At 41.5% G+C, this 15,335-nt stretch overlaps 1 protein-coding gene across 1 annotated transcript in view; it reads left to right on the forward strand.

Annotated features, from left to right (window-relative positions):
- The first annotated feature begins 14,968 nt into the window (after positions 1-14,968).
- Positions 14,969-15,335, forward strand: part of nwd2 (NACHT and WD repeat domain containing 2) — a 35,151-nt gene continuing 34,784 nt past the window's right edge. The window contains exon 1 of the mRNA XM_026312566.1: positions 14,969-15,134. Within this exon, the coding sequence (XP_026168351.1) occupies positions 14,984-15,134 (151 nt within the window). The 5' untranslated portion in view covers positions 14,969-14,983. The remainder of the gene's footprint in view (positions 15,135-15,335) is intronic.

A 15,335-nucleotide genomic window follows, 5' to 3' on the forward strand; every position in this document is an offset into this window, starting at 1 on the left:
TGAAAGGAGCAGAAACATTTCCCGCAAGCCGTGGCAAGGACATGATCTTCACCCTCAATTATTTCCCTACAGATTAAATGTAGTGCTTTTTGTGTGACAAAATGGTGAAGAAAAAGTATTGGCTGATCTAAGGCTCTTGCTAAAGCAACACAGCTAGACAGCAGCATGTGTATCTGTGGTTGGCGGGCAAGAGTAAACGCTTAAAAAGACTAAAGCTGGATTTATGCCTCTGCATTAAAAAGGCTACACCATAACCACAGTGGCTATGTGCAGCGGCTGATACGTAGCTGAAATGCGCCTCTGAAAACAATGCAGCTGCACAACAAGGCTGCGGTGTCAACAGATACCACTTGAGGGCTGCAAGAATTATGATTGGCTGCACGTGTTTTCTGTGGCTTTTAGTGGATTTTGTTGAGACTAAGGCAGAAGAAGTTCAAGGAAGATCCTTAGTCTCTTTTTTCATTATAAAGGAAACAATGGCACCATATGAAGTTTATACTGAGACTTATATCAACCCTGACAATTTACATCCAGTGTGAGGGCCAACGCCTTTTCATGAAGTGCAACTTTTATTAATATCTCTTCTTAGATTTTAAACCAAAACACAGCATGACACACTTATCTTTGAATTCTCTTCATCCTGCTTATGCAGTGCTGTCTGATTAAAATCCCCCCATCTGGTTGTCAGTAGTTTTTGGAAGCAAAGTACAGTTAATTATAAATAGGTGGCTTTTGGTAAAGTACAGCTCAGTGTGTGTGTGTGTGAGGGTGTGTGTGTGTGTGTGTGTGTGTGTGTTTGGAGTGTGTCAGGTGTGCAGAGTATGATTAACTGGCAGACAGCACAGAGAAGCAAAATTAGATTAGAAATACAATTACGTTTCTTAAGCTGTGTACTTCTGCCTCTTTGCAGCAAGTGATACCAGGGGCAGAGATGAATATATAATGTAAATGGAATAATATAAGTTCATTAAACCAGTGTTGAATAAGAAAGGGAAATAATGTAATGTTTAACATTCTGAGCTTATATAAAAATGGGATGGGAGCAGAGATGCATTTATGTATAATTCAGAAAACTGGGGTGGGCTAACAGTTCAGAAGGCCTATAATCTGTTGGGGGGGATTTAGTAAAATAAGATAAGCTAAACTCAGGCTAGACTGGGCTGCATAAGCCAGCTGGTAATAACAGAGTTGCTAGAAAATAATCTGTCAGTATGCCAAACTGGCCCCATCCTGCGGGAGCTCATTAGCTTAGCATTGTGCCTCAGTGGTCCCGCCTTGAATGAATGGGAGCACAAAGAAGAACGGGGACTCGCCATGCTGCCTCCCACAGATCAGTCCTCTCTCCATCCTTTTTTCTGTCATTTCTTCACTTCACGTCTTCTTTTTTTTTTTTCATCCACTGGCTGCAATGACTGTTTTAAAATGATGCTTTCCCCACCATTTCACTCTAAAATGCCACTTTTCAGACCTTTTCAGACACAATTTTAATAGTTAACAGGAACCCTCTCGAAATCTCCCAACCTGGCTCTCCACCAGAAACATTCTCTTCCTGACTGAAACTACCTCACTCAACTTGTTTCACTTTTCTTTCCACTTTAGAGGCAATTCAAACAAACAAAAAAAAAAAGTCCTCACCATTTTGTGTACCATCTGCTTCTCCCTCACAATTAGCCCTCTCTCCCTGACAACCTGTGAGATGTTTATATCTCGGTTGTGCAGCAGCAGAGACGCACTCTCCTCCCTGGCTACCAAAGACAGGTGAGCCACAAGTCGAGGATTCCCATTAATAGATGTGTGGAGGTGAAAGCCAGCTTCTTACGGAAAATGATGCTCTGCCACGTCTCGGTGCTGCTCTTTGACAGCTATGAATCACACCCACCTGTGGAGCCTGATATATGAACTTTAATTAGAGGCTTTTTAACAGAGATGTCAACTGAGTGAGGTGGGTTATTAAGACAGGATTGCCTACGCCGCCTTAATGATAAGTAATGAGCATGCAACCTCAGTGGAAATCAAGCCTCACTTTTGGAGCCGGAGCCAATCAGGTTTCCCGTTACAGGAAATGCTCCTTCTGACATATAAAGTGTTTATAGGGCACCAGCTTGCAAAATAATATTTCATGTATGTGTGTAAGTGTGTAGTGGAGCAGATACAAAAGCTGTCTGTGAGTGATTACCCATCATTCATTTGGCATCATGAGAAAAAAAGGAGGTATAAAAAGCTGTAATGGAAAGTAACTAAACACATTTACTCAAGCACTGAAGTACTGAAGTACTTTGTGCATGGTGTGTACTTTAACTTTTGATACTTCAAGTATATTTTGATGTATTTTGGATGCAGGACTTTTACTTGTAACAGAGGATTTCTGCTACTTTTACTTGAGTAAATGAGCTGAGTATTTCTACCACTACTACATAAGAGATGTGAAAAATGAAAGCGCATGAAAATATCAGTTTTATGAGCTCTGTGAATGTACATCTGCATTATTTAGCAGTTCCTGGGGTGCAGCGTAACCGATCAAAGCCCTCACACCTCTACTGTAGGGAATTTTCAACGTTCCACCAAGAAAAGTTGTCACTGTATCCCTCTCGTCAAAAAAAAATAAAACACTTCTGATCATTTCCAGTCATCGGATGGCATGCGTTATTCCATGCCACACACATATCCTGTGTGCTGGAGCAGACAGCTAGATTATTAATCAAGAGATTTGCCATTTGAGAGTCACTTTCACATGCACTGTGGGGAAATGGCTGCACCGACACCCAAATTCCAACACAACTTCACAAATATCTGCACACAAATACAAAAGGAACCAGTTTCAAAAACGCTTATGTCACTACTGACTGTACTTTGTATAACAAGCCTGTCAAAATTAAATGTATACTTCCATCTCTAAGATTTAGTGCAGAACTGGAGAGAACGTTGTATGAATTACAGAATAGTTCAGCAGAGACTAAATCCGATGAACAGAACCAGCCGGGATCAGCAGGGGAGGACCGGGGATCAGAGCCCAATCCTCTCCGACATACTTCACACATATTTCTGCCATTTCACCAAGGATGTCGGATACTGCGCACACTGAGAAGGAAAAGAAGGAAAGCTTTGGGGGAGAGAGAGGAGAGGAGGAGAAGAGGCAGCTGTGAAAGGGAAAAAAGGGGAAAGACTTCCTGAAGTGTAGTGGGGGGGGATACATACCCTAGAGGTGAGGACATTTTTGAAGTGCAGCTACATCAAAGCGAATTGCCTTTCATACTCATTTTAATCTCTTTCTACTCCCTCCAGTCATCGTTCCTTTTGTTTACAGCTCCCCCTCAGTGAATGAAGACAGGCACTGACATACTGTACGTCCTGAAAACTTGGTCTTCCAGGGCCAACTAGAAAGCTACACATCTGAGCCTGATTGTAAAGGGCAAAGTAGTGGAAGCTGAAAGCCTTTTTCTGGGCTCCGGTGTTTTAACTTCTCACCTTGCAGCAGTGATGTACAGATGTACTTAGGGGCGTGGTCAGTGCACAGTGACAGGTTTGGTTACAGGTGCAATGGAACATAGTTCTGCCAGTCAAAAGCCAAACCTGTCCAAAGATGTGAAAGAATTTTTACAGGAGTTCCCTTTTATTCCAGCACACATTAGAAATGCACAAGATGAGAATAACACAAAATAAAACGTAAGCTTTTTTATCATGTAGGATTTTGTACAAAGCTCTTTCAGTGCCTGCAGTGGAAAATGATGCACACTTTGATCCCTGTTATTATGATCTTTGACACTCATTTGAATTCACGCAGTTTGTGTGTAAAACATCAGCTTCATCTTTTTCAGAGAGCAGGGACATGAACAGGGAGGGAAGTGTTGAGACAGAACCTAAAGAGCTACACTCATAACAACACACATGACCACATCCATCACCCCCCACGTGATGGCTGTGAGTTAAATCCATATTATCTGGTGGCTCCTTTCAAACATCTAATAATAAACCGGGATGATCTCTTTCACACCACTGTCGCCACACATCTGTCTCCATCTAACTGGAAAATAATAATTACAATGTAGCTGTAATTATGGAGATTTTTGACTTCAAAACACAAAACACTCATTCCATTATGCATACCAAAATATTTTAGAAAAGACTGGTTTATCTCATGTTTTGACTAAACTGTGAGTCTTATTATTTAACCTCAAAAAAAAGAATCGCATTACAACCATCAATACTGCTTTTGTGTTTTAACTAAAGAAAGACAAAACTAGAATCTGACAAGAAACTGAAATGACAAGCGGGATGTCAGCCTTCCTGTTATTCTGTCGCTTTATTGGTGAACTGCTGCAGCTACATGCACACGCACACAGACACACACACACAGTTTTAAATCACACAGACTAATTTGTGTCAGCAGAGAGGGTAGGCTGGTGTTGGTGGGTAGGAAGCCACCTCAGTGTTGAAGGCTTCTGTTGCCACATCCGTCATGCTACCAGCGCAAACATATGGTGGAGATACAAGACCTGTCATTGCAGATATTCATTCACAGATGTTGTTGATATATTATAAGCTACTGTTAAACAGCTTTTTTACTTTAATCACTGCCCCAAGTATACACTCAGGGCAGATTTATGTCACTCAGTAACAATTAGGATTTATGCTAAAGCATGTAACATGCATTTAACATGAATCTGTATGAGTCAACCATGAAAATGGCTAAAGGCTATTATAACACAAATGCACACAAACACAACGTAGCCTGTTGTAAGCAGAATTTCTGTGTTTGCATGGAGATGGAACCCAAACTGCACTAATAAATCTATTTATATTAAAAATTGATAAATTGCCTTGTGCTCATGGCAGCGAGCACAAAATTGGCTCCCAAATCTGCAGTTTCGCTTAGCTCAAGGGAGTGTTTTAGCATCTTTCAGCTCATTTATTATTGTTTTGGTTCACTCTCACTGCTCTCATCAACCCTCGATCGAGCTGCAGGCAGCAGTTTTCAGGCAGATACTTATTATAAACCCAGTGTACGCAACTTGCCCAGCACAAGCTGATAAAGTTAACAGCTAGCTAACTTCAGATCATTAAGGCCAGACGTTTCCCTCAGGAGTTAGTGAAGACAAAAACAAAGAAAAAAAAAAAGGTAGCCAGAAATACAGCTTGGTATACAGTACCATCATATTCACACAGCTTACAGAAAAACCAGTGCAGCTACTGATTGTGTGGCCCAGGGCATGGACATAATACATTTGGATTCTCTTAAAGTATGGCCACTTTGTTGTTTGTTGACATTTTTATGTTCACTGGTAGATTTAAGCACCAACTATCCTCATAAAGTCATACTTGGAGCAGCTGACATGACTAATTATCACCAGATGGAGGGTCATATTTCCTGTCCTGACATCATATTAATCCCACAAGACAAGCACGCAGAGTTAGTAGGCTACTTATCATCTTTAGATTAATGTGACAATAGGTTATGGCCATGCTGCTGTCATGGTTCTGCTCTGTAAGGTCTCCACTAAGCTGAGTTAAGTCAAACCAAGTGCTGCTATTGTATTTCCTACTGTTCCTTCCATGTCTCAGATCAGACAAGCTGCTACCTCTTTTGTCAGTGGGATGGTGGGAACATCAGGGGATCTTTTTCCACAAGATTAATTCTTTGAAATCATGAGGCATGTGATGGGATCTGTTCACTGAACAGATACATAACTGTACCAGAAATGTAAGGTTGTAATACGGATCCTAATGTATTATGGATGATTTCACTATTAACCATTTGGGTTGTCACCTTCTCCCTGATTATTAGTGTTTGAGCCCCATGTGCAATCAGTTTCGGCAACACCGACATGTCTCTCCATACTATCGCTGTTTTGCACACAATCCATTGTTGCTACATGGCCATGTTGCCTAAAGGAAATATATGCAACCTGGAGCTTCATTGGATATGGCATTTAAAAGACTTGTATTTCTGGTGTGAGTTAGCACATAAATAATGCAACACAAGACACAAGTATTTTCTCTGGGCTGCTGAGGGAAGACAGTAAAGACATGTCATCTGGCTATTGGTAGACACGACCCCACATCCATACCTTTTTCTAGGTGGGTTAATAGGCAGGACAAAAATAAGCAAGTACGGGACTTTTCTGCTGCCAGTAAAAGAAGAATGTTAATAAAGGGCTCAGCAGAGAGCTATGTTTTTTTCTGTACCAGCAGATATGTGGCCATTACTGTCATCCCAACACTTGGCAGTCTGACATTTTAAATTGTGGAGAGAGAGAAACAGCAACTACATTTTCTATTATTTATGCTATGTTCCCTGGTGGTTGACTCTCACTGTCTTTTGTTGTGTTTAAGTCAGTTTGCACTTCCTCTGTGCTTTTGTACATCAAGACTGCCTCCTAACGCGCACACACACCTAAGCTTTTACAGACTGATCATGGGAACGTGAATAAGAAGGAAGATGGCAGCCCATCCACTCCGGATAACATCTTGGTAAAATGTGAAGCTAATGAGGAAATGCAGCAGGAGCTAGTCTTCCCTTCTGTCGGTCTCTCTCACACACACACACACACAAGAAGCTTCATCCACTGGTGTACAAATGAGAAGAACTACACAGGGCCGGTGCCAATTAGCACTGCTGTCATGGATCCCCTGCAACCCCTCTATAATGCAAGTTAACAGTTTTTTTTCCACATCATCACAGTATACAAACTATCAGTGCAGAAATATACAGTAGCATGAATGCCAAGCGCTTGTTTTGGCATCTTCACAGCAGGATGGAGTGGAGTTTTCAGTGCCAGGGCCATCTCAGCATGTGTTGTACACAAGATTGATAGCATAATGTACCACATCTATTTGAAGTAATAGTTTAGCTGGCAGATCATCTGTTTTCTAGTAATGTCCATAAGACCACACAGGAAATCCTGTCATGAAAAAGATTTGCGGCCCTCTTCGTATCACCTGTCCATCGAGTGGATAAACCCCTGGCCCCTCTTTGCCCAACCACACATGGCACATAGTGGTTTGTGAGGTGGATTTTTTTTTTTCCCTATTGCTCCTATCTACTGTGCTGTGTCTGCTATATATACAAACAAAACTCAGTATATCCCTGGTCACTAGCACTAGAATGTTAATCAATTAAAAATCCTACCAATTTAACACAGTATCAATAGTTTTTAGCCAAAGTGTAAAAAGAATGATGCAAATTAAATAGAAAAACAGAAATGTTTGACTAAAAGCTCCATATTTAAGAAGTAACCACAACAAAAGTCATAACACCCTTTAGTCTGCCTTTATTTTGTCATCAGATTTAAAATCCTCCCAATGTGGTGTTAGATTCAAATTGAGAGACATACACCACAAAGTCATTTTTTACTGTATTTTTTTTTTTCTTAAAACCTCTCTGTTTTGCAGTGTGTTTGGGATCATTGCCATGTTGGGCACTTCTCTCCTGCCAAGCTTCTTGAGACTGGGAATCATCTATTCATTGGTATTTGAGTATATGAACATGTATTCATAGTGTCAGCTAATTTTCTGACTTTATTCATGTGCAACTGATTGTTTATTGTTGTTTTTTTATATTTGGAAATCGCAGTCTTGCTTAAAAATGTCCGTAGCATATGTATGAACTCATCCCATTCATGAGCTGGTTGCTAAGTGCAAAAGATGCTACAGGAAGTTAACTTTTATGTTGAACCCACAAGCTCCAGCTAATTCACAACACTTAAAACTGTTGATTTTCCAATTAAAGAGTCAAGAAAAGCTAAATGTGACTGTTGGCTCTTTCTTTGCTCTGTTCCTGTTCAAGCACATTTCATCTGTGTGTTTTATCTATCCATATGGGAACATGTGCACACATGTTCCCCTGTAAACACACACATGCATATTTAAAACTGTGTACTAATGTGTCTAAACCTGCATCGCACTCATCACACCTTCAGTCTCACCAATTTGAAAAAAAAAAAAAATGAAAACAGATCCAAATCAATTACGCACCAAAGGTCACTGTGGGAGCACAAGCGAAACTGCTAACTGGTGAGTGATGAAAAGTGCCACAGTTGAAAAAACAGGCCAAAAACAGCCTCCGATAACTCAGCTAAGGCTCTGGTTTGGCACTGAGGTAATGTAAGGATAACTGAAATGCATCTCACACTCCCACTGACCAAATATAACTTGGCTGTTTTGGCTGATGACAGTCATGTTGGAGGATTCACACTCTGAGGGAAGTTAGCGAAAGAAGTGGGAGGAGATTTGTACATGTTGTGTAAAAGTCTGTTTCAATCTGGCTCAAATGTTTTATATTCTATATTTTGGATTCAGATATTTGGCTGATAATCAGAGTGACGTCAGATGTGTGAGCACCCAGGGTTTGGTTTCAGCAGCAGGCCAAACTACACACAGACACTAAATGTGTTGCTGTAGAAAATTGTCTCAAGTTTAGGGTTTAGGTGGCAGGATGTTGTTTTTATTAGACTTCCTGATAAAGTGGAGTCAATTATCAGAGACTGGCAGCAGGACATAAATGCAGTGTCTGCTTTAGATAAAGCAGAAACAAATACTGCAACAGAGGAGTACAACTGCCTTTATTGCAATATTCATTTTTCAGTCCTGAGCATACAAACGTGTTTGCAGTATATCAGCAGGTTTGTCACTTCATAGCATTTTCAGGTGGAATTTAGGGGTCTTTTGCCCTGACTTGTGTTTTTACAGATCCCACATAAAGGGGGGGGGGGGGTACCTGCCACCATTTAATCCTGTATTTTGGTAGGAAGAGCGAGGGATTGGAATCCTGTCTTGGTTAATAGCAGGATCGTGTCAGCACTGCTGGGTTTTTATTCAGTTATAGCCTGGGTATCTCGTGGGTTTTATAATGAGAGTAGTGTTGCTGGATGTGTGAATGTAAACACTGTCTGGAGGAGGAAATGCAACGAGGACAGATGAGAGAAAAATATCTAATAAAGTGGCCAAATCATTTTTACACACGAGCACCAAGAGCTGCTCTTGTTTATCGATCGTGGAGATCTTTCACTCATGAATACACCTGGTGATTTGCGGATGCCACAGTTAATCTGCTTTGCATAAGTAAATTGGCAGGCAGCATCTGTTCCTTCTGCAAGCTTAAAATGGAAGTGAGGAAATCAGAAAATGACCTAATTACTGGAACATGTAAATGAAATTTCTTTTTTAGGCAAATGAGAGGGAGATATTAAGGAGTGATGGTAACAATAGTTCAAAGTGACCTGAGATGGTCAATCTGAATTCATTTGATGCTGTATGGAGATGAAGACTACAGGAAAAAATGAGGTGGGATCAGAGTCCATGATCACACACATGTCCACTGTCCCAGGAACAGGTCGGAACCCAAGCACGTACTAAAGGAAGGTTAAAGGATCATGTAGGTTTCTATAAATGAACCACATGATCCGCACATATAAAGACCTGTTAATATTCCAACTTTAATTTACTTTCTTTTCCTCTTCATTACATATGGGAACATTCTAGTGTACCTGAAAGGAAAATTCAGCATTATAAGACTAAATAAAGGTTAATGTTGGTATTAAAGTTGACCATAATATTTAACCCACTAATATTTATGGCCATGTTAGAGTCCAGTCTGTCAATTGGTCACCCATTGTGGCCCAAACTGAAAATGCTGGCATTCATCATCCTCAAAGGAATTTGGTTATCCCCTTTCCTCTACCACTGCCAGCAACCCAAGCTTTACATCGTCATTTTCCCATCAGCCATTTGGTGATTAGCAAACTTTAGCATGCTAACTGTCAAGATGGTGAACATGGTAAACATTATATCAGTAAATCAGCCTGTAAGTTGTAAGATGTATTATTTTGAATTTAAAAATTAAAATTAATTACTTCATTTTTTTAAAGATTTGAATGTATTTTCTGTTATTTCACAAATGACCCTGACTTACTTTTTCCTTCACAATTTGACACATTTGATAAATTTTCCAAAATTACATACAGATAATGTTAAATGTTGTAATTGCATTTTTGGGGGAAAAAAACTGCCTTGAGTTTATGTTATTGCTCTGGCTCTTTCTAATTTACATTTCCTTACAAAATATTTGATAATGCCTTCAATTTACATTTATTTTTGTTATGATTAAAAAGAAATAAAGGTTGCAAGGGGGAATGAATGCACTCATTTTTAACCAGTCCACAGGCTTCCTCTAAATGAAAGCATGAATCACATTACTGGGACTTTGTCCAAGTTAAGATTTCCCATCAGTGGCTTAAATCCCAAGAGTACACAGCCATGTGTAGATGAATGCCCTTGCTCTCTGAGTCAGCTAACTAGAAAAATCTAGTTCAGACTGGGCATTTCAATTAAGGAGTTAATGTAGTGGTGCCAGTGGGTAGCACACAGAAATAGACATTCCCAACTATCTTCCCTGACTCCCACTCCCTCCCATTTCTTTCCAGCTGTTTTTGCAGAAACATCATCCATCACCAGCCATTTGTGAAGTTGGTGCATTTCTGTGTAAACTGTGTGTGTGTGTGTGTGTGTGTGTGTGTGTGTGTGTGGACGTTTGCCAAGTGAACAGCTAGTGTCTGTCCTTTGTGTCTTTCTGTGTCCCAGGTGACACATCACATCTTGTCAGCACAGTGACTCACATTCAGTTAGAGGGGTCCAGGGTTTAGGGGACAGGAACACAAGCACATACACACACAAGCAAAAGACCCCAAAAAACTCAGCTTAATTACTGTAAACATGGTTGAATGCACATGCACGCTCAAATACTCTGACTGGCACCAAACTGTGTGGAGATGGCAAATGATTTAAAAGGGGCAGAGCTGGACATACAGTAAATTATCATTTTGTACCATTTTAAAGTCTCAATAGCTGTTTTCATACTGTACAAAACACACTCTTCGCCCACCACACCACATCATGCCAATAAGCTGTGTAAAACACATCTTTTCATAAACCCGCGCGCATTAATCCAGTGCAGGTGCACTCATGATTAACTGACGGGGGATTATGAGAGGGAGCGGAACAATCAAGTAAAGAAAGGTCATAACACTGTTGGGATCAAGGCTGCGGTCCCTGGTGATCCACTTGAGCTTTTCCGGAGCCTGAATTTTGTTCTGGTGCAAGCTGGTGGCCCTGCAGGCTCATCTTAAATGGATCGGTGTGAGCTCGCAGAGCACTACAATCATCCCCAAGACCTGCAGCAGAACAGTAAGTCATCTGGTAGCTAATTATTTTGTATTACATGAAGAATGTGTTCAATTTAGCATTTGTAGTGAGGGCAATGTGTCCTGTAGGCTTTACAAATGTGACCAGGAGAAATTTAGATCCTTTGCCTGTAGACATGAGAGTAGCATAAGATTTTTTACTATATAAAACTTCTAGCATATTCATAGGTCCTGATTTGGATCACAGAGATACATTTTTAAACAACTGCATGCATGATATTATTGGGTTAAAATGTTTCTAATCTATTTGGTCTATCTTAGTGCTAACAGATGTGCATAAACGATAGTTCAGACTGTAAAACAATGAGCTGAGAATTATTTTCACCAGAAAGATGCTAAAAAATTGATGAAATATTAACCAAGGATCTTATGCATCTGTAGGCCTGAACCTGCTTTTACACATCATAACTTAAAAGCATGAGTTCAGGCGACAGACACTCATCATCAGATTCAGAGAAATGGTTTGCTGCTGGCTGCAACAATGAGACTGGGAGGGGAGGGGATATACTGTATGGTTCAGCGTTTCCCCTCACAAGAACAGCACAGTAATCAATTCCGTTTAGTACAAATCCAATGCACTTAAAACTTCCACCGCGAATAACCAGAGGCTGCAGAGCAGAGGTACATTTATCGATAAAGCAATTAATTCATCCCCGCCACCCCTCTCCTCCCTCCTGGCTGCTGCTGCTGCTGCTGCTCCCCCCATCCTTGGAAAAGGACACTCAGCTAACCGTTACTCAAAAAAAGTAACGCAGCATGCAAACCCAGGGAAATGAAAGCAGATCATTTTGGACTATTTTAACTTTGATGAGGATACAGAAACTCGTTTAGTATGAAATGAGATTTGAGCCAGTAAACACTGAATATAAATGAGGACACTGAACATAAATCATTTTTTCAGTTTCAATTTTCATGAAGGGGCAGCACTGTTGATTAGTGTTTAGCACTGTTGCCTCACAGCAAGGAGGTTCTTGGTTCGAAACCCATCAGGGGCCTTTCTGTGTGGAGTTTGCATGTTCTCCCTGTGCTTGTGTGGGTTTTCTCCAGGTACTCTGGTTTCCTCCCACAGTCCAAAAACATGTATGTCAGGTTGATTGGTGACTCTAAATTGCACCCAGCCTGGTAAAGATGACAGTGGTCTGGTTTTTCTCCCCAGCCAGCTGATTTTGTCCAAATCAAACCATAAAAAAGTTAGAAAATAAAAACTGCATGTGTGTCAGTGGTAGTAAGAAGTAATAATTGTAATAGTGGCCAAAGGAAGTGTGCATTCATCAGTTGCAGCTCCTGGATGTAGGTCACAAACAGTCTGTGATTATCTACATTTGTCTGTGACAAATATCGATTTCTTTCTGCTGTAGCTGCTGTTTTACTGGTTACAACCAGTTTCACAAGTCAAACATTTAACCACATTATTCATGTAAAACTTCTCCATGGTTTATGGTTTGTGTATATGACCTTTTATATTTGGACACTGCATTATAAAGGTAATGATGTGGGCTAGATATTCATTCATCCATCATCTATACCTGCTTATTCCTATTTAGGGTCACAGGGACCCAGGTCTCTTTGGGTGGAAGGCAGGGGTCCACCCTGGACAGGTCACCAGTCCATCACAGGGCCACACAGAGACAAACAACCTCACACACTCACACTCACTCCTATGGGCAATTTAGAGTCACCAATCAACCTGACATACATGTTTTTGGACTGTGGGAGGAAACCAGAGTACCTGGAGAAAACCCACACAAGCACAGGGAGAACATGCAAACTCCACACAGAAAGGTTCCTGATGGGTTTCAAACCAGGAACCTTCTTGCTGTGAGGCAACAATGTTAACCACAAAGTCACCATGCTGCCACTAGGCTAGATATAAAATAAATAAAAAAGATCTTGAAATCATACTAGATTATAAACCACGCACTACCAGTTTAAGTACCTATAAACACCCAGTATAGCCAGTAAAACACAGTATTCTCCTTGCCAGTATGCTGGTATTACTTTCTATGTCTCGTTTCTGTCCAGCGCTTATTGTCTCAAATCTCATGCCATAATGTGATGAGTATAAAAACTAAAACGCAGCGTTAACGACGTCTTTGTAAGGGGAACGTCGCTGACCGGGTCTCGACTTGACTGGTCAAAGTAGTAACGTCATTAACGACGCCACACTGCTGACTTGGCGGTCCAGTGTCATTTTAACAGGGACTGTGTGAGCATCAGTCTGTCCGCCGGAGAGGAGAGAGGACGGGGAGAAAAACATAAAGAGCAGCCGGAGCTCTTGTCACCTCCGTCAGGTCGGACATTACAACCTGGTGCGGGACCGGAATTGGATATTTCCCTTTCGACGTAAAAGCGCAGTTGGCTCCTGAGAAGGTGAGTGCATGCGTTAAAAGCTATTTCACACTCGATCTAATGTTTGCGCCGATGTTTATGTTTTTATAACAAGAGGTAACTTAGAAAGTATTTTTTTATTTTTATCCTAAAGCTTCTTTAACCAAAGAGATATGCGTAAATTGCTGTTTTATTTTGAAAATATCCACCGGTAGTGGCGGTTTTATTTTGTCCAGCTTCACACGCTCCGTCTCCAGAGCTCGGTCGGCTCGCAGAGACAGCAGGATGCCAGGGAGAGCGCTCCGATACACGGCGTCCGTTTTACCGTCTGCCGGTGTCGTCTCTCGACCACAGCAACTCTGATGGGCGTTTTTCTCGTCCTCTTACCGTCTTCGACGCTTGGATATTTTCAGAAGCCACAAAATGAAGCGAATGAATGTGAGCAACAAGAAGTGTACTGTTGTTGTGCGTGTCTCCAGCATCACTAGTAGTCAAGTCCTCTATGTGGATGCGGTGCCTCAGTGATTTTTAGTTGTCTGTCTTTAAAGGATTTTATGTAGTGTTGGTAGTGGACTACCCAACTTTTCCACGCTTCTTGTTGTCTTTTTCGAGGTTTTCCGTCTTTGAAACAGATTTCAGGATAGACCAACTCCGGAAAACCAACGACTTGGCATCATCTCCTGGCGGAATAACCTTTCTTAGCGGTTATTCGCCTTTACAAGCATCTTCTCTGGGGTGGGAATACGACTGATGCTTGCCATGCTCCTCTATTCGAGTTTTGTACCGTCTCGTTGTTTGTCTGTTTGTCCCACAGTGGCATGAAAATTCATGAATGCGTCCAATTACGCATGCACCATGACGGTAGTAGGCTGTGCGTAATATCCTATTATTATATCCCTACCACATGAATGCAATAACAAACACATTCAGTGTCATTCCTGTGTCTGAAAAAGATTTTGCAGATCCATCCTAACTTGACTGGAGTGTGTGCGTGTGCGAAGCATGGGCGTTATGAGTATGGCAAGGTAGACTAGCCTATTGTCACGATTAACCAAGAATAAAATATCCAAAATTGGTGCAGCAGATTTTATAGTTTTATCATTTCAAGCGAATAAAGATCAAATTGAAACATCTACCTTAAAATAAATGACAGGGCAGCGTTTTGGACCAAATGTTGGAATGTGTTTCACAAGCAGTGACAATAATTTGATCCGCTGAAATCAAGTCGCTGCCTGAAAATAATCCTGAAGTTAGTTGGAAATTAAAAGCCTGTTAGATGCAACTCCGTGACTTTGCCATAGTTAACGCCCCATGTGTGTGGATGGATCAGGGGAATCTGTGCGCAAACATGCACGTCTGACCATGTGCCTGCGTGTGCGCCCCTGGCCGCGCTAATATGCCCCTTCTGGTCGTGTGTACTGTGTGTTCGTGTGTAACAGCCACGCTGGAAGTCGCCCCCCATGTGGCCGTCGGGAGTGGGGAGCAGGCAGCCCTGCCCGCGGGAGTCGGCGCTGCGCAGGGCGGCCATCAGCGGCAACATCAACGCCCTGCCACCGCACCACGTCCCCACCGGCCGCAGTGTCCGGGTCTTCATCTGTGCCAACCCCGACGGTAAGAGTCAGCGTGACCTCCAGTTCTCCCCTTCTTGTCATCACTGATCTGGAGCCTGGGGGCCCTCGCAGTGACACAAGTCTAGGACTTAGGGTTGTATCTAATTTCAGAAATATTTCATGATATTTATTCTTCTTAAGCGTTTTAATGAAATGATCTGCAGTGGAAATAAAAGTAGCATGGGCCATCAAATTAAACTTG

The sequence above is a fragment of the Mastacembelus armatus genome, chromosome 18, assembly GCF_900324485.2.
Source record: "Mastacembelus armatus chromosome 18, fMasArm1.2, whole genome shotgun sequence".
In the NCBI taxonomy this organism is placed as follows: Eukaryota; Metazoa; Chordata; class Actinopteri; order Synbranchiformes; family Mastacembelidae; genus Mastacembelus; species Mastacembelus armatus.